At 42.6% G+C, this 24,938-nt stretch overlaps 2 protein-coding genes and 1 long non-coding RNA gene across 8 annotated transcripts; all 3 read right to left on the reverse strand.

Moving 5' to 3' along the window:
* Nucleotides 1-768: 768 nt before the first annotated feature.
* Nucleotides 769-4,984, reverse strand: LOC109518453 (pogo transposable element derived with KRAB domain). Of its 4 annotated transcripts, none has more exons than XM_019874274.1 (5): nucleotides 4,861-4,984; nucleotides 4,247-4,495; nucleotides 4,010-4,135; nucleotides 3,142-3,175; nucleotides 769-2,335 (listed from the first exon to the last, which is right to left on the reverse strand). In XM_019874274.1, exon 5 carries the CDS (start codon nucleotides 2,293-2,295, stop codon nucleotides 946-948), a length of 1,350 nt encoding a protein of 449 aa, XP_019729833.1. In that variant the 5' UTR covers nucleotides 2,296-2,335; nucleotides 3,142-3,175; nucleotides 4,010-4,135; nucleotides 4,247-4,495; nucleotides 4,861-4,984; the 3' UTR covers nucleotides 769-945. The 4 variants fall into 4 exon arrangements, with proteins under 4 accessions (XP_019729833.1, XP_019729831.1, XP_019729834.1 ...); XM_019874272.1 differs by having other exon boundaries at nucleotides 3,142-3,192; nucleotides 4,861-4,983; XM_019874275.1 differs by lacking the exon at nucleotides 3,142-3,175.
* A 1,079-nt stretch (nucleotides 4,985-6,063) lies between these two features.
* Nucleotides 6,064-24,853, reverse strand: taok1a (TAO kinase 1a). 3 transcript variants are annotated; one of them, XM_019874270.1, is made up of 20 exons: nucleotides 24,329-24,853; nucleotides 19,954-20,210; nucleotides 17,780-17,851; nucleotides 17,592-17,693; nucleotides 17,457-17,502; nucleotides 17,269-17,365; nucleotides 17,034-17,147; nucleotides 16,860-16,951; nucleotides 16,689-16,782; nucleotides 16,513-16,594; nucleotides 16,272-16,439; nucleotides 15,981-16,181; nucleotides 15,306-15,440; nucleotides 14,817-15,053; nucleotides 14,569-14,697; nucleotides 13,842-14,045; nucleotides 12,874-13,113; nucleotides 11,647-11,859; nucleotides 11,275-11,457; nucleotides 6,064-10,122 (listed from the first exon to the last, which is right to left on the reverse strand). In XM_019874270.1, exons 2-20 carry the CDS (start codon nucleotides 20,083-20,085, stop codon nucleotides 9,586-9,588), a joined length of 3,078 nt encoding a protein of 1,025 aa, XP_019729829.1. In that variant the 5' UTR covers nucleotides 20,086-20,210; nucleotides 24,329-24,853; the 3' UTR covers nucleotides 6,064-9,585. The 3 variants fall into 3 exon arrangements, with proteins under 3 accessions (XP_019729829.1, XP_019729828.1, XP_019729830.1); XM_019874269.1 differs by having other exon boundaries at nucleotides 24,264-24,853; XM_019874271.1 differs by lacking the exon at nucleotides 24,329-24,853 and adding an exon at nucleotides 21,123-21,226.
* LOC109518455 (uncharacterized) lies at nucleotides 10,305-11,266 on the reverse strand. Its single transcript, XR_002168765.1, has 2 exons — nucleotides 10,663-11,266; nucleotides 10,305-10,629 (listed from the first exon to the last, which is right to left on the reverse strand). It is a non-coding gene; the product is annotated as an uncharacterized LOC109518455 (long non-coding RNA).
* Nucleotides 24,854-24,938: the final 85 nt, after the last annotated feature.

Consider the following 24,938-nt stretch of genomic DNA (forward strand, 5'->3'; position numbering starts at 1 on the left):
CACTGGGGAAATTTAGTCTACAGCAGCAAATTTGGGGCGTAGAAAAAGATAAACAAAGTGTTTGCAAGCACAAAAATAAATTGGGATAAAGAGAGCTGTACACCGTTCAATATAAGTGCAATATAAATATAGATTTATTAACCATTAACCATCAAAGTGAAGTCTAACTGTAACTGTAGTCTTGAAACAAATCTGAATAAGGAAAAAACATTGCAATAAAATAATGCAAACTGGTTAAACCTGAGAGTAGCTGAGATCTGTCAGGACAGAACATTCCTCCTCACAAACATCCTCTGCCTCGCTGTGCTCAGTGTCACTGTCCTCACTCCCATCCTCTGGCTCCTCCCATAGCACGTCATCCTCACTGCCGTCCAGGGCATTTGATATACAACATTTTTTAAACCCGTGGATGATGCTCTTTGGGGACACTGCATCCCATGCGTGGAGGATCCACTCACAGAGCAAACGTACCGAAGGCTTCTGAATTTTTCCTGTCGGTGTGAGTGCGTGTATAACAATATATTTGAGAGAAAAAGCATGTTATTTTGCGTCATTCAAATCTTTATATCTGAACATTTAAATATGTAAACGAAAGTTCAATCACATTCATAAATGAATGGCTTCTGGTTTTTGAAATGTAAATAAACCAATCTATTGTGATAAAACAACAAAATTGCAATAACTGCATTAAGATATCCTTTATTTGTCCCACACTGGGGAAATTTAGTCTACAGCAGCAAATTTGGGGCGTAGAAAAAGATAAACAAAGTGTTTGCAAGCACAAAAATAAATTGGGATAAAGAGAGCTGTACACCGTTCAATATAAGTGCAATATAAATATAGATTTATTAACCATTAACCATCAAAGTGAAGTCTAACTGTAACTGTAGTCTTGAAACAAATCTGAATAAGGAAAAAACATTGCAATAAAATAATGCAAACTGGTTAAACCTGAGAGTAGCTGAGATCTGTCAGGACAGAACATTCCTCCTCACAAACATCCTCTGCCTCGCTGTGCTCAGTGTCACTGTCCTCACTCCCATCCTCTGGCTCCTCCCATAGCACGTCATCCTCACTGCCGTCCAGGGCATTTGATATACAACATTTTTTAAACCCGTGGATGATGCTCTTTGGGGACACTGCATCCCATGCGTGGAGGATCCACTCACAGAGCAAACGTACCGAAGGCTTCTGAATTTTTCCTGTCGGTGTGAGTGCGTGATCACCAGACAGGAGCCACTCTGTGTATTTCTTTCGCAGATTGTCTTTGAATGGTTTGTTGACCACAACATCCAACACCTGCAGCTGACTTGTCATTCCCCCCGGAATGATCACTAAGTCGCCGTTCATCGCCTTCACTTGTTTTTTGACTGGATCAGACAAGAGTCCACTAAATGCATCCAAAATCAGCATGTTCCTCTGTTTTCTGAGTCCCCCATGCCGTCTGCCCCACACAACCTTGAGCCAGTCCACTACAAGCTTGGTCTCCATCCAGCCCTTTTCCTGTGCACGTATAATAATGCCAGCTGGCATCGCCTCCTTAGGTACTGTCTTACGTTTTAAAACCACATACGGAGGGAGTTTGGTTCCGTCTGCGAGGCAGGATAACATGACGGTAACGCAGCTCTTCTCATTTCCAGTGGATTTTATAATACCGGGAACTGATTTCTCACCTTTCTTGTGTACAGTGACAAGTGTTGGCATGTCAAAAAACACAGGTGTCTGATCAGCATAGCCAATCTGATCCAGTGGGTAAGAGTGCCTTTCCGTTAAGTTGATTACATAGCCCTGAAAAGACAACAGCTTCTCTTCAAAGTCAGAGGGCAGGCGCTGGGCTGGACTTGTTCTGCGTCGCAGCGTTAGTCCGTTACGCCGCATCATTCTTCTACACCAGCCGAGGCTTGCTTTGAAGTCAGCGGTGGGTATGTTTAGCTCTTTGGCTATTTCCACGGCCGTGAGCCGAATGAAAGCTCTGCTGATGGGCATCCCGTTCTTTCGTTTCTCGTCCACGTACGCGCACACCCTCCTGTCAAGCTCTTGGAAGCGGCCGCTCCGAGGACCACGGAAAGCTTTTCTCTGACCGTGAGCATTTTTAAAGTCATCTTTTTGAGCTCTCCATCTCCGTACATTACACTCTGTGACACCATATTTCACAGCCGCTTTGCAATTGTTTGAAGACTCTGCCTCATTTATCACCATCATCTTGAAGTTTACATCATAACTTCTCCTCAGCTGCCGGTTAACCTGGCCGATCTTCGACCCACTTTTCTTCAGATTCTTGCGACGTTTCACCATGTCTGAAGTCTACATCTCTCTCAGCAAGTGGGAATCAACTCTGTGAAGAGAGATAAGGCGTGGTGAGATCAAAATCAAACAGGTATTTTTTTGTCAGTCTTTCTCAAAACACACACAAAAAAATTTACAAATACTTATGATGAAATATTAATAATTTCATTTCTGGGATAGAATCAAACAATCCTAAGTATATAGCTGATTTTGGCAGAGCTGGCTAGCATCCCGATATGTTTAAGGCAAAAAAAAAATTAAATTAAAAAAATAAAAATTGGGGCGGGGTCAAAAGAGATTGACGATGCAGAGAAGAGCAAAGCAGAGCAGCAACATCATTACTTTGTTTAAACATTGCTCCATAGATTGTGCGTCATTTTCAGTGAGTTTCCCATGGTGACCGACAGGGGCAAACATGCTGAAAACAGCCGAATGCTGCAAATGAAAGTCAAACACAAACACACATGCTAAACTAAAAACCACACAGAATAACTGTGAAACTAAAACACTGCAAGATGAAGATGTTGCAAAAAGCCAAATGCTCCAAACACAAGAATGATGCAAACAAAACACATAATGCAAGAAAAAAGAACATAAATGCAAGAAAGAAATCACAGTGAATCAAAACATAACAGCTAAATAATGATAATAATAATAATAATAATAATAATAATAATAATAATAATAATAATAATAATAAGAGGGGGGAGTAGCCTATTGACAGTAGTAGGCTTCAGGATATGTCAACATGATATGTCAACATCGAAAAGAGAAGCCAACGAAGGGTTCTCACAATGACCTCTTGGCGTCATGTCTATTGTATTTCTTTATCCTTATAAAAACAAAAAAACATACCTGCTCAGCATGTATATCAGCTGGCCAGAATCATCTGAAAATGCACTGTTACTTAAATAAAAAAAAAAAGGCTCAGTTCAATTTGACATTAAGAGGTACATTAAAACACGCACAGTCCACATTTACAGCAGATATAAAATGTCTACACACCATTGTTCAAATGTTAGATTTTTGTGACATAAAAACAGGAGATCAAGATCAATCATTTAAAATCTTTTTTCGCCAAGAACACTGCCGAGAACCAAATCCTAATCAAACGAGGCTTTATTTGTCATGCCACTACTATGCTTGAACATAAGTATGATGTTCCATCAGTGTTGAGTTGTGTTGTGTTGTGTTTGCGCTAAGCCTATTCTTTTGGAATTGCGGGCCATTTAGTTCAACCTTGGTTTCTTTAGAACATTTTTCTAAGGTTTTTGAGAGCTTCCAAGTTTTTTTTTCACCTTGTAAGATATGGCTTACATCTTGTACCCTACATAACCTACTCATATAATGAAGAATGGACAATAATCGTCACTTATATTAAATGTATTTACTCACCTGAAACTTCTGCAGCTCCTTCAATGTTGTTGATGGTCTCCTAGCAGCCTCCCAAACCAACTGTGGGCATGTTTTTGCCACCACAATACCTTAGTTGTTTATTGTTACTTGCCCTCTCAAATAGATTGTTTTTAAACCGAAAACAATTCAGTTGCATATGTTATAAGTCACATTAATACTGATGAAAGGTTTAAAAATGATATCTCTCAGTGTTATCCTGGCATCTGAACAGGGGGGTGTAGACTTCTTATATCCACGGTATGCCTTATGGGCCACATCATGAGTCTTCAACTTTTGATACTGTTATTCTGGGAATTTGATGTCTTACCCATCTCCCCAGTGGTAGAGAACTCTGTCTTGGTAGAACATTGAGAGGAAGAACCACACACTGGTCTCCACCCAGAAGATGACAAACAGGAACCACAATGACGTGAAAAGTAATTCGCACAACATCCTGCAATTTAGAAGAAAAAACAATCAAGAATTAAATTTCGCAATGACTGTCTCTCATCGGACAAGGTGTTTTATTTCTACAGTGACATAAATTACGAATTTGAAGAGTTACCAGTAATTTTTAGACGAGGTATTTCCCTGGATTTCTGACCTGTTGAGCTTAGGTTTTAGACCCTACCTAAAATTTTATGACACTAACGAGACAAATTTAGACATTTCACGTTACTCCTAGGGCTGGCACGGTGAGCGACTGGTGAGCACATCCGCCTCACAGTGCAGGGGTGCAAGGGTCGATTCCAAGCCCCTCCTTCATGTGTGGAGTTGGCATGTTTTCCCGGGTAGTCCTGTTTCCTCCCACATTCTAAAAAACATGCATGAGAAGTTAATGGAACACTCGAAATTGTCCCTAAGTGTGATTGTGAGTGTGAATAATTGTCTGACTATGTGTACCCTGCTATTGGCTGGTAACCAGTTCGAGTGTACCCTGCCTACTGCCCGAAGACACCTGGGATAGGCTTCAGCATGCCCGCGACCATCGAGAGTATAAACAGAAAATGGATGAACATGATTGCTATTTTAGCAAACCGAAAGAGATTTTGATCTCTTTATAATCACACTGGCTAAACCCCGGTGGGGCGAAAAAAAAGACGTCGTGGACGAGACTACTATTGTAGTAGAAAAATATATATTTGGACAGAAAAAGGAAAGAAAGGAAGAGAAACATACAGATTAATGGAGAGCGTATCCGTCAGACCTCGAGTGTCGTGTCATCTATACTAACTTAGCTGTTGTCCTGGCTAGCCTAGCTTAGCTGTTGTAGTACAAAGCTATTTGATGTGTAACGTCCGTTGCGTCAGCACTGATTGGTTGAAGCCAAAAGACGCGCGCGTGCGTACATGTTCGCGCTGACGCACGCACAACAGAGGGCAGCGGACTATCGACTGCTGAGTCGCGCTTCACTCGAGTGGCGTCGCTACGGGGTCCCCCTCCTGGATCCGAAGTCGGCGTAGGCGACGAAGGAAGGAAGCATTTGTAATGACGGAACGGACAGAATAGCAGACAGGAGGTGAAGCGGTCAGGGAAGCAGACTAGTCGGCCGCTGCGCGTGGTTTGGCTTGATGAAGACGCCAGACACGATTTCAGTGGCGGAGTGCGGGGCGAACGGGACATCAAAGAACGAACAGCTGTGGATGATGTCGTGGTCGAAGTGGGCACGGGAAGGGCAAGCAGTTGAGGTTGAAGCCAAAAGACGCGCGCGTGCGTACATGTTCGCGCTGACACACGCACAGCTGAGAGCGGCGGACTATCGACTGCTAAGTCGCGCTTCATTCGAGTGGCGTCGCTACAAAGATCCGTCTTTACTTCCGTCAAGTGCGTGTGATAGGTTTTCTGCCACCGAAGTTTCCAAATAAAATAATTCATGATAACCCATGAAACGTATATTCATTATTCAGTGCCATCGATGTTTTCGTCAACATCCAATTTTAAACTAGTTGTAGCATGCTAATGCTAACTCGCCACCAAGTCAGGAATCTTATGAACTTTACACGAATGAACATTTGCACTCAGTTTGAGGAACAAACTAATAAAGAGAACATTTTCGCCCACACGTGACGAACGCAAAGACAACACTTTCGTTGACATTATTTTGCCCCCATTTTACGAGGCCGCTTCCAGCTTTGCAGCTAATGTTAGTACACAGGCGAGTTCTTGCGTACATTTTGTCAAACGTAACAAAACGACAACGTATTTAGGTAGGTGGCATTCCTCCCACGAATGTCGGTTCGAAGAGTATAACGTTTACGATATACGCCATCCGACAAGCTGCGACCGCTTCCGTCCCAAGGACCAATTAGAGAGCAGAACTCGTGGTCATTTCGTGGCGTCATAATCCACGGTTCGGGGAAAAAATATCCACACACAATGGCCTTTTATACTAAAATTACTTTATTACATCTGATTTTTCAATAATCCCTCTGCCGACACAATGGTACATTATAATACAAACAAAATAGTAGATTTTATTCTATTCATATTCTGTTTAATCATTTTTTAATACAATTTGAATCAATTGAAGTGTCTGAGCATCTCGTTACGTGTAGCATCTTCATAAACTCTCAAGACCAGCTATACAATTTAATACAGGTTACAAGTTGTAGTGGTAATGCGCCAAAAAAATAAAAATAAAAATACTGACATCTTCAAAAGAAATGCTCTCTTCTCACGTACTATATTTGTCACCGAAGCATTTTCGTGTGTGTGCGCGTGCGTGCGTGTGCGCGCTGGCCTCTGCATTAGATGTGACCATGATCACCGAAGACAACATGGCAAGATCCGGGCTTGGCAACTATGGCACAGTGTTTGGACCACAGAAAAGGCGTCTGCCCTCTCTCTCTCTCTGTCGCCTCGTTCAGAATCCATAACAGCGTTCAGTCAGTCAGTCAGTCAGTAGGACCCCCCCCCCAACTAAACAAAAAAGAAAAAGTAGAAATAAAAACAAATCCACGTTGGTGGACAGATGGGCCATTAACTATCCAATCAAACACATAGATACTGACAAAAGTGTATGTTGGCATTGGGGGTGGGGGCTGAGGGTCTTCGGGGCAAAAATTCAAACTCTTGGCTTCTGACGTGAGAAAGGAATAATGTTCCCATTTTGTTCTTTATCGATACATCTGACAAATGTTAAGATTGCTTCTTTCCGATGGTTGTGGTGGTGGTGTTGGTGGTGGTGGGGGGGGGGGGGGGTCACAAGAAATTGATGAACTTGCTCTATTCACATGTCAACTGTAAAGCCAATTTTGTCGGCTTTAAATTGTTACTATTATACATACAAAAAAAAAGTCTAAAAAGAGTGAAACCTCCAAAGTCGAGGGCAATAGAAAATAGATTGTTGGATTTATATTGTTCACCTCTCTCGAAACTTTGTATGATCGAACATTAACGTGGTCGTATAAAAGTTTCCTGCACGGTTCAAGCCTTTAAATTGGCAACAAAACGCATTCATTTGTGTTACACAATTTGCAATTTTTGAAATTACAACAGAGAAGTCAATTGGATTGTGTTCAACTTTGGAGGTTCCACTTGAAGCAATCTGGTTTCTTGCTGCTTTAAAGCACAGGTTGTCAAACTCAAGCCCGGGCGTTCCGGCCCACTGCCGTAATTCATGCAAATTAGGGGTCAATTTTATTTTGGCACCAAGTTTTATACAGAAATGGACAATTTTTGTTACATTGAGCAGATGCTGTAAGCATTAAAAAAAACAAAAAACAAAAACCTTTAAAACAAATTGGAAATCCGAGGTCATGAAAAATTGTGGCATACAAATTCAAATAATTGCAGTGCAGGTCGTAATACAAGGGACTGCATGTAAATTTGTATGCTTTTCTTTTCAGTCATAACGGCTCTCCGAGGGAATCCAAACAGTGGGTCAAATGAGTAAATGACGCACCAACAATTTACAAAGAATGCAGAAGACTGGTATTTTCACAGCAGCTACACTTCAACTGTCAAAGACAATCTAAAAAAAATTGCAATATGGAAAAATCACATGATTAAAAAAAAAAAGTCATTTTATTGGATGAAATTAAGCATTTTTACAATTAGAGGTAACATTATTTCCTGAATAGATTTGCACACACCGTATCTGGGATTTTGGCTAATTCCTCCTTGCAGTTCTTGCACTTTTGGGGCTTTCTCACATTTCTAATGTAGTCACTTTGCATTTACATGCTGACCGGAATTAACATGATAAAATACTTCATTGGGGGGAGGAAAAAAAAACCCACACCCAATATTTAAAACTCCAATTTGATTCTCTGCATTTGCTCCCTCTGGATTCTGCCCATCATAGAAGAAGTGCACAGACAACTAGACCTCATCATTCTTTCTAAGTGGGGAAAATGTGCAAAATTGGCAACATTTGTATTTTTTGCACACCAACTACAATGTGGCCCACGGCAAAAAAAAAGTTTTATGACAGCCCGTCTTTAAAGCTTTATTATCGTGCAATGCAAGCCGCTCCTGTCAAGTGTAAAATAAATGGCTAAGTGCTCAATGCCACATTTGTTTCTATTCTAACTTGCATGTTCATTCACAAACACACGCAGGTGCTCAATTCAGTCAGTCCCAAAATGTTCTTTTCATGTCGCTCCTTTATGTTGTCACCTCACCCCATGATGTGGCTCCCAGCCTGCTGTCATGGTCATGGCTTTTACCTGCATGTGACCAGCCTTAACATTTCCATCAGTTTGATGAACTAACAAAGCCACAACTCCAGTGGCTCCACACATTCAGTTAAATTGGGTTTCAACTCACACGCACCAGGCTTGCCATGGACTGCACCGCGACTCCTCGTCCCAATATCGCCTACTAGGTGCTTTTGTCAAAAGAAATCAAATATTTACTTTAAAAAAAATTGCATTCAGCATAAAGTGCTTGGAAAAGGCAGCAGTTTTTGTTCCCCCTCTCTAAAAAAGGCACTGATAAAAATCAAGACATCTGATTTGGATTGTTTTTGAAGGCAAGAGTGTCACCTCTGGACAGACAGGTCACTTCTAAAGAGTACCACCGCTCTAGAAGGTCTACTATTAAAAAAAAAACAAACAATATTTACATGTTGCTCTCCACTTCTCAGTTTAAGACTACTCTGCACATCACCACTGCGTACACATCTGAATATATCTGGAACTTGTGGAAATAAGAGGGATCCTTAGAATGCTAAAGCAAGTACCCACACTAATAACATTTAAACCCAGGGTCTTGACATTTGGACATATGGGCAATCAATTTTAATATCACCAAAAAGAAACCAAACAGGAGGGCTTCTTTGAAAGGGGGGGGGGGGTGGGGAGGGCAAGTACGATGTTATGCATGAAACTGACCGATTGGAGGTTTCGCGCAGTATTTAACATTTAAGACTTGTGTTTTCATTCAAACAAGCTGAAAAGGCACCATTGTCAAGCTTGTGGCCTTGAACTGGAGGAAGAAAATGCTTATTTGGTTGTGACTTTTGGCTGGTGGTGGTTTAAATGGATCCCCATGGCCATCGCAGCAGGCTGGCATCACAACACCGTTTCAAATCACAATCTGCACTAGATGGGAGAGGGGAATATCATTATGAATGGGAAGGCTTACAACAGCGTTTTCATGTGCAAAACGGGAGCAAGGGCTATAAATGACAATGTAATTATATCAGTGTGCTAATGTAACAAAGCTAAAGGATCAGTATCCTTTGTGTGTGTGTGTGTGTGTGTGGGGGGAGGGGTGGGGTGGGGCGGGGGGGGGGGCGGCTGCAGCTATTTGCAGCCCATTTGACCTGAGCAACATTGATTCAACCACACATCCACGTGTGGGTATGCACAGTAGAAAAAAAATGGAAGGGGGGCGGGGGGAATTTCTTTGTTGCTGTGTTTAGTTGGACTTGACATCTGCGCCAGCTGACAAGAGGATTTATGTGTAGGACAGGTGGGACCCGTTGGATATTTGCGAGGTGACGCTGGTGCTCCTGCTCATGCCCTGATCGCCGTGCCCTCCAGGCGGTGTCCTCCCGATGCCTTGGGGACTGTTCTGCGCGACGGTGCTGCCGCGGGACACCGCTGAGGGGTGGCCCCACGGCTGCGGAGCCCCGCCTCCCCGCACGCCTTGACCCCAGCTCTGCGGCGTAGGCGGCCCGCTGGGACTGGAGTGATAGTGGCGATGGCTGCCTTGACGGCTCGACCCCGCCCCCAAGCTGCCGCCGCTCCACTGTGACCCGTGAAAGCTCCCTGATGACGGCTGCTGCTGCTGAAGATGGACACCCCAATTTGCCGGCGATCCGGGATAGCTGTGGCCGAGGGCTTCTGGGGAGACGTTCGATAGCACCATGTTGCTGAAGCCCAGGCGCATGCTCTCCGAGTCGAATGCCTCCACCTCTCGCGCTTGACGCTCCAACAGACTGCGGATTCGCTCCAAGCGATCGTTTTGCAAGGACATCATCTCCTCCTCGATCTGAAAGGCAAAAAGTGTTAAAGAAAAAAAAAAAAAAGCCACACGTGGCTGTTCTCCAAGCTTCGCGTAGCCAGAAATAAGAAAAATACACAGCAAACTCCTCTCTATTGCTGGCTCAGAGTTTGCGGTCCTGGTATTTCAATGTTGTGAAAGTGCTACATAAATAGATGTTTTTTTTTTTAAGTCCAGATAGACATGGACTATTGTATTCGGATAGCAAAAATATCACGGTATGACTCTATTAAAAACATAGCTCTAAAATAACCTTTTCTGAAATATTTGGGTAAATATGTTTTTCCCCATTGAACGCACACTATTTTATTTAGATTTATCTATCTATATTATTTTACATAATACTGAATATTTGGCCCAGCGAAAACACACAGTGAGCTTAAATAGATAATCATTTTATTTTAAATATTCTTACTAAGTCAATGGCCTATCACCGGTCAGCGTTTTTATTTTTATTATTTTTTTTTAACAGACCCATGGGCTACTATTATTGACCTTTGGGGCAAGCCAATACCCATTTTTAAGGACAATGCCCCTAAGTTAAAGCAAGCATCTGTGTTTGCAGTCTCTTCAGTCTTGCTCCGTCCCTCCACCTCCATGCATAACTGCTCACCCCTCCCTTCTCTGCTTAGTGAGAAGGAGAAAAAAAAGTTTGGAGGTTAATTGGAGGCAATTTAAGTCAAAGAGACAGCTAGTTTGCTCAATTAGGTAAATGAGCTTGTTTACTTGCCAGATGAGTAGAAGCAACCTGTGGCTAAAGCTAAACTGTGGCAAGGTTTTTACTTCTGGACCTGGATTTACCACCTCTGACTTTGAGATCATGGAAGTGTTAGTTTGGGAAAATAAATACAATTTGTTTACTGCAAATACAGGGATACGCACACTGTTGCACTGTACAATATTTTGGTGTTTTCCATTTCTCTTCCTACTACTCAAAATAATATATTTTTGAATTTGTTAGAATTACATTAAAGTGTGAATGTAAAAAAAACAACAAAACAAAAACAAACTTGCATAAATGCTATGAATACCATATTCAATTACCTGCAAACATTTGATATTCGCATTAGAGCTTGGTCCCTGATCTCCGTAAACAGCGAGGGTTCACTGCATGGCCAACAATTAACTGATAGTGCGAACCTTTTGTTCCAGCAATGCTCTGCGTAGCGACACCCTCTGTTCCAGATCTTTCCTCTCGCGCTCATGCTGCGCATCTGTCTGCATCTTGATCTTGCTCTGATAGGCATTCAGAAGCTCCAGCTCCTGCTGAAGCTGCATTTTAAGGCCCTGGCACTGGGACTCTTGAGTCTCATCCAGACGAAGCTGGAGAGTGAGACACAAAATCATTGAGTCATCATTGAAGACCACAAATGTAATGCCATTCCTGAAAGGAACCCCCCCCCCCGCAGAGTTCAAGTCTTAAGCCAAATTCCCCCCCAATTTTAGAGATGTAATAACAAGTAAAAAATACATATCTGATACCTCGCATACTTGAGGCATAGTTGGACTCACCGCCTGAGTGGACAGCATCTCATTGATGGAGTGGTCGTACTGCTCGGCCAAGATGGCGAGTTTGCGGTGCTGCTCCTGCTTCAGGCGCTTGAGTACAGCCTTGTGCTCCGACTTTGGTGTGGTGTCCAGCAGGTGATTCCTCAGCGCCTTGTACTGTCGGGTCTGGATCTTGCAGGTGTCCTGGAATTGCTTCTTGATCTGTAGCTCTTTGGACTGCCAAATTTGAATTTGAGTCAAAACTTCTGTTCATGAACTCCATTTGTTCCAAAAAGTCATTCCCCCCCTCTCTAAATGAATGGAGAATTTGTATGTTCCACCTATATCGAGTTTTTTCATGGAATTATGTAAAAATAAAAACATAAAAACACACGATATGACGAAAGAACACAAAAGTAAACACAATTAATCTTGGGCACAAGCTTTGGATAACCTGTTGCTTGAGTGAAGTGGAAAAAAGGAGCAATTAATGCACTATAAGGCTTTCACATGTGGGCAACGAGAGCTGCGGTTGTTTCTTGAAAAAGACAAACGGCCAAACACACATATACAAAATAAAATCATTTCCAAGCAGTTGGTACAGGCCACGACTCAGCCCACATGCTCATACTGAACTAAGTGGCCACCAAAACTCCAGCTCCTGACGTCTCATACGGCCTGAACAACTTTGAGATTGAGAAATAATCTAATTGAGATTTTTTTTCCCCTCGATATTGCAGTTACAATTCAATTCAATACAATTTTTTCAAGGACCCCCCCATGGATTTTTTCTTCAACAAAAACTATAAATAAATCGGTCTGTGTTACAATAAAAATATCTGATTGATTCTACATAAAAGTTAGGGTTTCATACATTCGGTTTATCCTAAAACAAATGTAAATTAACCATAACAATATGAAACAGTTTATCTACCCTGATTTGGGCTTGTTAAAGGTAGTGTGTATGGAATATAGTGCCATTTAGTGGTCAACTAATAGATTTGCAACAACCTCAGGTCGAAGCGCGTGGAACAACAACCTCATGAAGCACGCACACTATACGGAGTCACAGAGAGACCAAATGTCACAAGCCTACCACCCATTTCTTCAGCTTCAGATGTGCAAGCAAAATGTTATCCCAAACAATTTCCAGTAATCCCATCAAATGACGAAGTGTAGCCTTTACGATCTGAAAACGGCTTGAATTGGATTCATTGCTCAGCCCGAGTGGACAGGAAAGGCACTTCTCACCTTGAGGCTTTTGGGTTGTTGGCGAACCTCCATAACATGCTTGCGTCTCAGCTCCCTCTCCCGCCTCTTGTTGTACTCCTGCTGGTTGGTGAGCTCCGTCTGGTGCTGCAGTCGGATGAGCTCCGCCCGCGTCCTTTGGATGGTGTTGAGCTGGCGGAACTCCAGCTCTTGCATGGACTCGTGGTGCCGCAGGAGCATGGCGTGCTCCAGGTCCTTCTGGGTCTGACGTTTGTTCAGCTCCTGGTTGAGGGTGCCAGGGAAGAGAATCAGTACAAAGGCAAATGCCATACAAACCAGCAATTTTCCTGGTTTGTATACATTTGATTTACTTTTTTTCTGTTTTTAATAAATGCGTTTTTTTTTTTTTTTTAGGTCTTTAATTTGGAAAAAGTCATATTTTTGTTTTTCACTCATGAAGGGTTTGGTGAATGCGCATATGAACTGGTTGGGTTCGGTGCCTCTAACAAGGTTAAGAACCACATAGAAAGATTTACCCGATGCACAAAAACATGTGCACGCTCAATCAATTTAGGGGGAGAAATTTTAGGTATTAAAAGAGCAAGAACATCGGACCAGTGTCAGTAAACTTCGGATTGCCCGACAGTCAACTCGAGGCTCATCATTAAAGTGTAACAGTCCATCAAAGAAGGCAGAACATAAAAACACCCCACTCAAAATTAGTATAAAAAAATTGCTTTTTTTGACAGTTTTTAGGGATTACACTGCACTGGATTTTACCAAATGCAAAACAGAAGCCTAAGGCGGTAAAATGTGTCATGAATAGTCTCAACACGTTTGTATTTTAGAATTGTATAAAATACAGAAAAAGAACATTTTAAAAAGGATAAAACTCAAGTAAATAATGAACAAAAAATGAGTTTGTCTGAGACAACAGGGCGTGGCACAAAGCCATTACAGTTTTGTCAATTAACCAATCAAGCATCAGTGTAATACAGGCGGCTACTAACCTCGCGAACTAAATCCTGCTCGATGTTGTGGCGAGCGATCAGGATCCTCCGTTTGAACCTGCGCGACTCCAATTCCAGATACTGCCTTTGTCGGCGCTGCAGGTTTGCCTCCTCTTCGGCTTGGAAGTGCTGGAAGTTCTCTTTCTGCTTGGATAACCACTCTTGCTTTTCCTTCTTGGGTGTTGACTGGTTTTCATTCAGCTCCTACAGGGGCAAAACACATTAAGGTGAACAACACACCTACAGTCCGTGGTGTTGACAGATTTGAAGGTGCTTTTGAAGGTACAGGGGGGCCCCTTGCTTTACGATTCAGTTTCGATCCTCTGGTGGCAACTTACCCCACCGCAATATATCACTGACTCTGTAGTAAACTCATCACTGAAAACATTTGTATGAAAAATACTTCTAGGCTGCCTCCTGAACATGATGACAAATTCTAACAGGCGTTTCATGAACTAGTTCACTGAACGCCTTTTCGTAACCACGAAATGTCATAATTAAGAGTAAATAATTGTTTTCAAAACACTTCTAGATCATACATATAAAGCAATCAAATGAAAAACATGTATGGTGGTAACTAAGCGTCACAAAGTACATGACCACGTATTCTTAAACCGTTGCAAAAATTAATTCACGCCGTGTCGTTTGCAACCTTGACAAGTGGTCTGTTAGGACCAACATAAACCGTGGCCCCCTTGTTGTCAGAAAGCAGGTGAGGATTCACGACCTCTTTCAGTTGTTCCTTGCGCAGTTTGTACTCCCGCTTTTGTGATTCGAGGAAGCTGTTGAGTTCCTTCTTCTGCTGGCTCTGGATGTGTTGGTGGAATTTCTTCTCGTCGTTGCTGAAGGTTTTTGTCTGTTGAAAGACAGTGCACAGGAGGACCATCACATGACAGGAAAGAAACAAAAAAAATCAACGAAAAAACCTGACTTTTTTTGGTCAGCAAAAGGTTAAAAAAAAAAAAAAAGGCCTACATCCTTCTCCATGGAGCCTTGGTGCTTCTTGATCAGCTTTTCCATCTCCTGAGCAAAGCTGTTCCTCTGGTTCTCCAGCTCCTTATCCAGGCGAAGCCGGTGCTCATCCATCTCTGCCTTCAGCTTGTTCTCCAGGGCCATCAGTTGTTTCTGGTGCTGCCGCCGCATGCGCTTGTACCCCAAGATCTGCTCCCTTAATTCAGAGTCCTGCTCATGCTCCTTAATCTGCCGAGTGAGCTGGTGAGTACGGGAGAGGAAGTACTTCAATATTTAATCGTGTACTAGTGTGCGAAATATAGCACTACTAGTGGGGTGGGCGACATTACTAGTGAGGCAATCAGTTATACGAATGCACCCGACATCAGAACTGGGGTGAGGACAAAGCACACACCAGTACATGATATAATCCGGATATATAGGATATCAAAGAATGCTCAAACAACTCTGCAGAGTTTCCCTGATTCAAAACAACACAGTACAGGCTATTACCACTGAGGCTGTGCGAATTGTCGCAAAGTGTTCACGGTTCCGTTTCGGCCGCGGGGCGTTGGCGGGTTGGGTTTGGGACTGAGGCTCAGTTGACCGCACATGAGGTTCGGAATCTTTGTTGTGCGCTCCTTTCTCCTGAAAGTTAAGCACGACAATCATTCGTCACCAAATAGATGACAGCTATCATAAAAACAATTATTACCAGGCATCTTCTTGATCAAAGCACATACTTGACATTGGAAAAATATCAGCATTATGTCGGTTATTTAATTAAAATGCCCCTCCCATGCACTTTCAACCGATTTAAAATTAGTAAAACACTGACTAAACACAAAAAAATATATGTCTTTAGCGTATCAATAAAATACTGCACACATTAAGATTTTCTTCCCTTGCTTTTAAATAACTCTCCGCCACGCTCTAATCACATTGAAATGTATTCAAACATCTTTCTAAACACAATGGAAAACACACTGCCCGCAACACGTGGGCTGGTCATCACTGTTGTATTTGTTTGTAACGTTATTTAACAAATAGCCAGACATAATCCAACAAAATGGATGTCAAAGTACCGTTAAAAAGGCATCACATGAGTTCCACGTTGCAACTCACAAACAACTACCAACGTGGTTACAATATAAGTACAATTGACAGAGCAATAACATTGTGTTTTACCGGTTTGACATGTATGACAGAGCTGTTGGACATGACAGTGTGGTCCCCCTCCATGTCCACCTCGCTTTTGTCGTCACCGGCATCCGTCAGGCTGTTGACGGAGCTGCTCTGGGAGCTGGCACTGATGGACATACTGGGAATGGACTGATTGCTCCCCACGCTGTTCACCGTGCCTGATCTGTTGACGCTGTGTTCTGGCTCCTAAAAATAGCCCGACAAATACGGTGTCAAAAACAAATGCTCATTCTGTTAAAATGACAATGATAGAAAAGGAGGCAACGGTTGACAGACCTCCTCTTCATCCGGAACTTCAGTTGTGGGACCATTGTGGGCTTCATGAAACAAGATCTTCTTCATTTTGCGATACTGCAAATTGTCCAGCTCTCGCACCGCATCCTTTGTCCGATTTATTAGGTCTAGTAGAACCGATTCGGGACGTTCACGCTGGACAAACGCGTGCTAAAGAAAGAACACATCGCATTAGTGTTTAAATGATGATTATTCCCTGGCAGTGACTTTTTTTAGTGCTGACCTTTAAGAGCTCCTCAGAGTTCGGCCTATCTTGGGGACATTTCTGAAGGCAAGAATCTACAAAGTTTCTGAAATAATCCGTCCTAAAACGGGGGAATACAAGACGCAAACAGTCACTTTCTGGTATTTGTCTTTTTGGGGCGACAAAGCTCAAACAGAAATGGAACTGAAACTCACCATTCACAAGACTGCAGCATGGGGCTTTCGTTCTGTGCTATGTGATATAAGGCACTCATTGCATTCATGTTGAACAGTGGAGGCTTCCTCTCAGCTACAAACCAAACATATGTCAGGCTACAATATATCAGCTTTGAGATTTGAAATATTACTTCATGTCAGTGACTTTACCTAATTCAATGCAAGTTATTCCCAAAGACCAGATGTCCACCTTTCCGTCGTACTGGCCCTCATCCATAGCCAATATCACCTCTGGGGCCATCCTAAAAGCAGACAAAAGTATATAAACGATGATCGCTCTTAAAAAATGTGTGTGGTGTTCAATGCTGGCGTTATTCAGCATACCAATATGGCGTCCCAACAAAGGAGTTGGCAGGGCAGGCGATGGAGGCCGAGCCAAAATCAGCGAGTTTCACCTGGCCTGGCTCTGTCAGCAAGATGTTTCCTGCCTTGATATCTCTGTCCAACACACGAGCGGGAGGGGGGGAGGGGTTAGGGATGGATGATAACAACTCTGTACAGAAGAGAGAAAGCCCGAGGCCATTGCTGTTTGCAACACGCTCCGCTCCTGAACACTCACCGGTGAATCATGTTGTGGGAGTGAAGATAGGCCAAACCTTGAAGAGCACCGTGGGTAATTGCAGCAATTTCAACCTCTTGTAGGGGCTTCTTGTGCACTGGAGAAGGGAAAGGAAACAGCCGGCAACATTGCAAATCCGTAAGGGGAAAAAAAAGTTAAGGATTCATGTGAGGAAAACTTTGACTCACCTTCTAACAGATCTGAAGCAGAGCCTAGACAATACTCCATCACCAGCTATAATAATATACAAAATATAGTTAAAAACTGTTAACAGTCTCATCAAAAGCATCCATGACTTCCACCATCTCCACATTATTTCTTACCCAAGCCGTGTGCTCTCGCAGGTAACATCCTTTGTACTCAATACTGTTTGGGTGTTGTATTCTCTGCAGGAATTTTACTTCCTTGATTATGTCTTGCCATTTCTGAAGAGAGCACAGAAGAAGATAAAGTCAGATGGCAAACCAAAAAAGCAAATAGTGACTGCGCGAACAACTCTTGGGAGTGGTACCTCGCTGGACTGCTTTCCACTGTAAGACATCTTCTTGATGGCCACGACCTCACTTGTTCGCACATCCTGTGCCTGAATAACAAAACACACATGATCACACGGGATGCTGATGTGATCATCTTTATGAATATTAGGGTGCATCAAAGCCATGTTTTGGTTTGCGTAATAATCTTCCCACTTAAAGGTTGTGGGTTCGATTGCTGGCCCTGGTGACCATGCCGAATTATTAAAACACACGCACAGTTTAAAAAAAAAATAAATTGGGGTGGGGGGGGGGGCTTACCCTATTTATGGTATGTTTTATCGAAAACTCTGTAATGCAACTAGGTTACTTTATATTGTTCTTTTACATGTCTCTCACTGAACTGAATGTTGTTTTTCTGGGATGTTGCATTCTATATTAGTGTACCTAATTGTTTAACCAGCGAGTATCTCTACTGGGGTTGAACTTACATTACTGTAAGACGGCTGTGTCAACCACCAGGATTGAAGACAACAATAAACTCAAGTTTTGCTTGTTAGAATAATTCATTTTTCACAATTTAAAACATGCTCCCAGCTGCCTTAATAGGACTGTTACGAATTAACCTTTTTAGAATTGATTATCTTATCAATTACTTAATAAACGACAACTAAGGCTTGAAGATTTTCAGGAATATGAGAATGCACATCTCAACTTCTAAATTTTCAGAAGTTACTATACTTCCGTCTAAGTGGACATTTTCATATAAGCCAGTGTCTGGTGCTGTGGTCCATTGCCTCACAACTACCTCTTGCGGTCGTTAGTATCTATCTGCTCCAATGGCCCACTAGAAGTGGACATAAGGACTTAAATTGTGCTGAGACAAGTTTAACCGGGCATGACGATTGGGATGGGACGTACTGTGATGAGGCTTAAGCTTGTTTGGTGCAAGTTAACTAAAAAAGCACCAAAGCCTAAGCTGCACTTTGTGAAATTAAATGGGCGCTCACATAAGCATCATTTGTAAAATGAATACACTACATTGTGTAATCTACAAACAACACAGTGCATATTAGCAATGGTATATTCGAATATACTGTAATATTCATACCATGTTACCTCGAGTATGTGTCGGCCAGTTGGATCGAAGTCCTGTGTACATGTGTCTGTGTTCCTTCATCCAAGCTGAGCAAGCTTCACAGTAATTACATTTGTCCTTTTTTAGGGATGTCGAACAAATTTTTGTTGCAGGCCATGTTGCAGTTTTGGTTTCCTTCAAAGGGCCGTAATGACTGTGAACTCTCATCAGAGTCTGATTGCCTCACGTCATACATACACAACAAATTGATGAAGAACTTTTTTAAATTACAGGCCATTAAAAACTGTTCGAATATTACATTTATTTTTAATGAGGGATCGGTAACGAAGAATGCTTGCAATTTCTCAACATTTTTGAAAGTAAAGATAATTTACAATTTTGGTATTTTAGCAAGAAACATGAAGTCAATGCCCATATGCTTTCGCGGGCCACATAAAATGATGTGACGGGCTGGATCTGGCCCCCGGGCCTTGAGTTTGACACCTGTCGTTTGGCATATTTTTAATATCAGGGTACCCCTGCTTGGAGATCCCCAGTCTCTGGACTACGTGAATCCATCTGCAACAAAAAATCTGTACGAAAAACACGGAAATGCCCAGGCATGGTTCTGGGGACCGCAAACCTGGTTTTAAAGTTAATAAATATCTCCAGATAAGGTAGATAATCCTATGAGCTCATGCAATTCAGTGCATCCAACAACACAGAGTTTGGTTTTTGCTTCTGACTTTGACATGAGAGTGCTTCAAGAAGTCTGGTTATCGTGTAAAAATGACGAATCTATGCCCAGTCTGGTCAGGGCTGGGCAAAGTAAGTGTGCTGGAGGTGTGATTAAAATTATCCCAAATGTGGTGTGACAAAATCTGGACAGCTAATTCACATAAACTATTTTGAAGCTTTATTTGGCTTCGTATTTGTTGGTGAGACGCACATTCCAGATATCAATCTATTTGAGTGCAGGCAACCAAAAAAAAAAAAAAAAACATTTGCCACAACAGGTTCACTTTGAGGCAAACACCTTTGAAGAGACAAGGAGTAAATGAGCACCCATGGACTCCACTTTCAGAAATACAGTAATATGGCACCCATACTCATTAATGGGAAGCATCTACTCACAAAATATACGGCGCCAAAGCTGCCATGTCCTATCTCGCGCAGGTCAGAGAAGAGCTTCTCGGGATCTTCCTTGAAGAAGAGCTCCGCAATTTCGGGGTCCTTTAGGCTCCCCGTCCGACTGCTGTTGGGCATAGTTGGGAGATTGTAGGGGTCGGGGGTGATGCCGCTGCCGCCAAACTATCTGGGTCTGCGGCAGCGACTAAAAAGCCCCCACCGACGGCTCATTTGCAGGACAGTTGTCTCATATGTTGTCACCACTGAAAGCAAAGAAAAATAACATTACAATTAAATTTACGAATGTATATTAGCTGCCAAACTCGGCAGATGTAACCAGCAGGGGTATCACTGCTACGCAAAATGACACGGTCGAACAGTTAAAAGTCAGCATCTGTTATTTTGGGGGGCTTTTAGTAGTATGGTATTGCAGGCATAGTGTATTATATATAATATTTACACCACCGTTATTCTGGATTGGTAAGGGGCAATTTAGCAGCACCATAAATTAATATTTTCATGCTCAAGGTATGCAATTCAGATGAAATGTTGAGGGAGGAAGGGAAAAAAATTCACACAAACCTCCAGAGGTTAAACCACTTCGCAAGGCTTTCATGTGTATGTGTAGCCTTTTCCTTTAACTTTATGTGTGCGACTGTGTGTGGACGCGATGCTACCAGAGCAGTATACCAGTGACGGTAGAGGAAAAAAATGTAACGACAAGCTTAAAAGCATTGCGGCTAAGTGATAAAGAGATCATTGTCCTATGTCGATGTCAATACAAAAATAGAATTTCACCGCCGGTGAGGTTAGCTTTACATGAAGCACAAGACTCTGATCAAAGAGTCACCACATATTTTACATTTTGACATAAATAGCACTTGCATGACAACTATCCACCAAGTAAACCTCTCTCCTATCCCCAAACAACTACACGTCTAACACACACACACACTGCTATAAATATTTGACACAACACATAACTTGTTGAATAATTGGCGGTGTTATTTATTTCAAGCTTGCAAGAGAAACTTGACGATTCAAGATGCAATGGGAACAATGATGTCTAATTCGGGGGGGTAGAGGACATCCTGGGGTAGCACAAGATAAGTCAGTCGCCATGGTGGCAACTTCCAGTCATGAGATCAGGAGGGCAGTGTCCTGAAAGCCCTCACCTCACACCGCTACCACCGCTGCCATTGGTATGCTGATAGACAAATGTCTCACCCCCTGACAAAAGTCCCCGAGGTGACAGCACACTGCTTCACTTGTCAGATGCCTAAATGAGACAAAGCATTCCAATGATCGGACTTCTCGTCAAACCTGTACGCTCCTAGAAAACATGTCCTCAAACATATCACGGGCTACTGATTTTCGTACCGTCAAATGCGGGGGTTGATATGGTTTAAAAATCTTTGTGACCCGCTATAGTTCTGGAGAGGGAAAATGAGCAATGGGAGAAAAGAATTTCATGTTGGCTTGTGGGGAAATGTGGGTTTCTCTTGCTTGTTGTTTAAAATTATATACAGCAGGCGGTGTCGAAGAGGTCAACAAATCCTGTCATGTCAAAACTTTCATGTCGTGAAGGCAGGGCTATTTATGCCATCTCTGGCTTCTGCCATACAGATGTAGAGTGCAAAAAAAATTACCCTCAGAGACTCGCTTAGGCCAACGTGGCTCAGATGATCAGCTGCAAGCAGATGCTGAGCCGAAAGTCACAAGACTTCCCTTTGCCTGCCTGGGAGAACCAGCGCCTCAGATCAGGAAATCTATTTTTTTGTTTGTTTGTTTCCAAACACGAAAAAAGTCACAACTTTACACAGATGGAGCAGGCCACATCCCCGAATTAAAGGGAACATATTGTGGAAAATTTACATTTTAATGTTTCTAATAGTCAGTTCTCTGTGATATAAACACCATACATCTTTATCTGCCCCTCTTGGGACAAAGTGCCTGTGACCAAGGCATTCTGCACGTCCTCACCACAGAAATTAAAATTAAAAAATGAATGACAAGCCAAAGACATGAGAGGCTCGGTGGGCTGGAATTCCAGGGCAAAATTATCACTTAAAAAAGGGGCAAATACTTCACTTGGTGTTTGTGTTTTGATGATGCGGATGTGGAACTGGGAGTCGCGGCTTGGAATTGTAGCGGATTTACATGGGACAGGAGAAGAGAGCCAACCTCTTCAAGGATGCTACAGCTTCTTGTTGCTTTCAAGCTTAGCTTGTAGCAGACGTGTGCACATTGCAGCATGACGTCTTTGATCCACTGGTGAAAAGGACACTTTGATTCGCTCCTCTTTCATTTATAACTGCTTCAGACAACAAAGTGCATGCAAGAAAGTGGTTAAGATTGCATGATTGTCTGTGTCTAATGTGTTGTCTTGTATTATTTTGTCACTTTCTGTTAACTTTTCTTTTGATAGCGGCGCGGGCACCTGCAGCGGCTCTTTTTGTTTTATGTTGTCTTGAGAGGGAAGAAATTCATCTGTGCTGTATGTACAGCACATTTGACAATAAAGTTGTACTTGAGATGTCCATGCACCACAAAAATGCTTTTATTATATTGGGCGCTCGTTTGTTTGCCACACTTTGTACTTGTCTTGTGCTCGTAGAAGTGAACAGCTGATCGTCAAACCCTCGACATAGAAGGTGGTAGAAGATATGACCATGAGCCAGCAGGAATGCCGTGGTCATTCTAATATCAGAGCTCACCATTAGGCTGGCTTTATGAAGGCTGGCTCACTGAAAACAAACTCCCCCCCTAAAACTAGCCTATCATTTTCTATAATTCCTAAAGAAAGCATGTCACAGACATGTTATTAAGACAACTGGTAAGATAAGATAACCTTTATTTGTCCCACACTGGGGAAATTTGCAGTCTACAGCAGCAAGATTGGGGGGGGATAAAGTGTTTCAATGCACAAAATAAATGTTTCAGATAAGAACTGCACACAGTTCAATATAAGTGCAACATAAAATAAAGCATTAGCAATATATTTGGAGAATAAATATAATAAATAATAAATAGCAATAGCATAGATAAGTGGTTGATATTAGAACAAAAAAGGCATGCTACATACATACTATGTCGCCATAAAAGCCTAATTACCCTATGGGTGACTGTGCCTCTTTTATTACCATTGTTCCAACCAGCAATTGTCGTGGAGTGAATGAGCTTTGTTGCCACACTCCGTGACGGTATTCTCTGCCGACATGCGTGAACGAAGACGACTCATACCTCCACGCGAGATACCTTGTTGCACCGCAGCATGCGCGCGTGCAAGAATGCGGCAAGACGAGACAACTGAGCTGGAGGGTTGGTATTCCCAATTCATGCCTTTGCCATGTGGCATATCTCACCACTTCCTGTTCATACAGCTAGAGAGCAATTAACGCTTCAGTATCTCCTCATTTTACCAAAAAAGGAATTCATTCGTGGGTTCAGAAAGGAAAGTAAAAGGCTCTTAGTGTCTGCTTGGGTGTAGTAATGTCATGGGTGTTTTGCTCTTTGGAATTAATTTGCAAACACGTTAAGTGGATCCTACAGCAGTATTCTACATATTATAATGCAATTGAGTCCTCAGACCTTACATAACGCTATCAACTAGCAGAACAAACATTTGGTAAAGGTAATATATTTGACATTTCCTTTTGATACATAACCTGAACATCAAAAGGACCACATACATTTTTGTTCGTAGTAGAGCCTGTAATATTTTCATCCACCCTCATGTCAAACTGGAGCTAAGTATCTCGGTGCTAATTACATGGTGCTAATTACATGACAAAACATTCTTTACAAGCCACATATATCGGAGTTATATCAGAGATAATGCTAACTCCTTAGCCCACTTTGACTAGCCAAACGAGATTACCTGTGGTTAGTGAGTAAAGCCCCCTCCCCGACCTGGTCAAGTTGCAACACAAGTAGCTTTAGAGATTATCTCATCCTTGTCACTTTTCTACGACAGCCTCTCGGGGAAATAAACTCACTTGAGCTGTGTTACAAATTGTTTCAAATGGTGTGGTTTGAGCAGATCCCCGACTAGTCGCCCAGCGTTGGCTGTGATGTTAGCACCAAACTTGACGTTAGCGAGATGAACTTACGTGTCATGTGTTAGAACAAGCCCAACAATGCGCGTTGCAACTTTTGAATGTTATCAAAACATAGCGCGTAGTTCAGTGTTTGAGAGTTGAGGGGCACAACATTCACTTCGAGTCCGTTCAGTAGAGATAAGAGACATTGGGAGGCTTAGCGACAGGGACAGCGTTGTTTGCTACGTTAGCTTAGCGACTTAGCTCCGAACTCACCGTCCTGTGACAGGCCAGCTCTCGGGAGGCACTGGAGAAATCTCGTCAAATTCAAAGCAATTTACCAAAAAATGAAGTGGTCCCTCCTTTCTCATCCCTTGGCCCCGTGGCCGAATTAGCGTGTCGGATTCTTGCCGTTCTCTACGCTGTCACTCGATGGTCACGTGAAGACGAAGAAGTTCATTTACGTAAAAAATAAAAATAAACACAAAAAGAAGAAAGGACAAAAAGGAAGAAACGTCAATCCACGGCCTACGAAGTAACTGGGGATGGCAGAATGGTCGAATCCCACTCCCGGGCAAGGCAGGTCCAAAGATGGCTGCCGAGGGCTGCCTCCGCCGCCTCCCTTGTCGTCAAAAGAAAAAAAAAAACAAGTTGAGGGCAAAAACGTCAGTGAAGTTCAAACAGCTCCCAAAACGGCCTTTTGAACGAGCCACGATAGTGTCCGCCGTGCGCTCGGGTTACGTCAGAAAAAAGCCGAGCACGTCAGCATGCAACTTGGACTTGGATGTTAACAAACTCAGGGCCGAGCGTCCGCCTCGCTTCGACGCACTCGAACAGTTCCGCCCTGCCTGCCTGTTGCACTCAACTCTCTCTGACCCACAAACACGAGGAGGTGGAGACATTCCAGGCCAATAACACTTCATACACAAAACACGACCTTTTTGTTCTTTA

The sequence above is a fragment of the Hippocampus comes genome, unplaced genomic scaffold (assembly GCF_001891065.2).
Source record: "Hippocampus comes isolate QL1 unplaced genomic scaffold, H_comes_QL1_v1.1 scaffold125, whole genome shotgun sequence".
Lineage (NCBI taxonomy): Eukaryota > Metazoa > Chordata > Actinopteri > Syngnathiformes > Syngnathidae > Hippocampus > Hippocampus comes.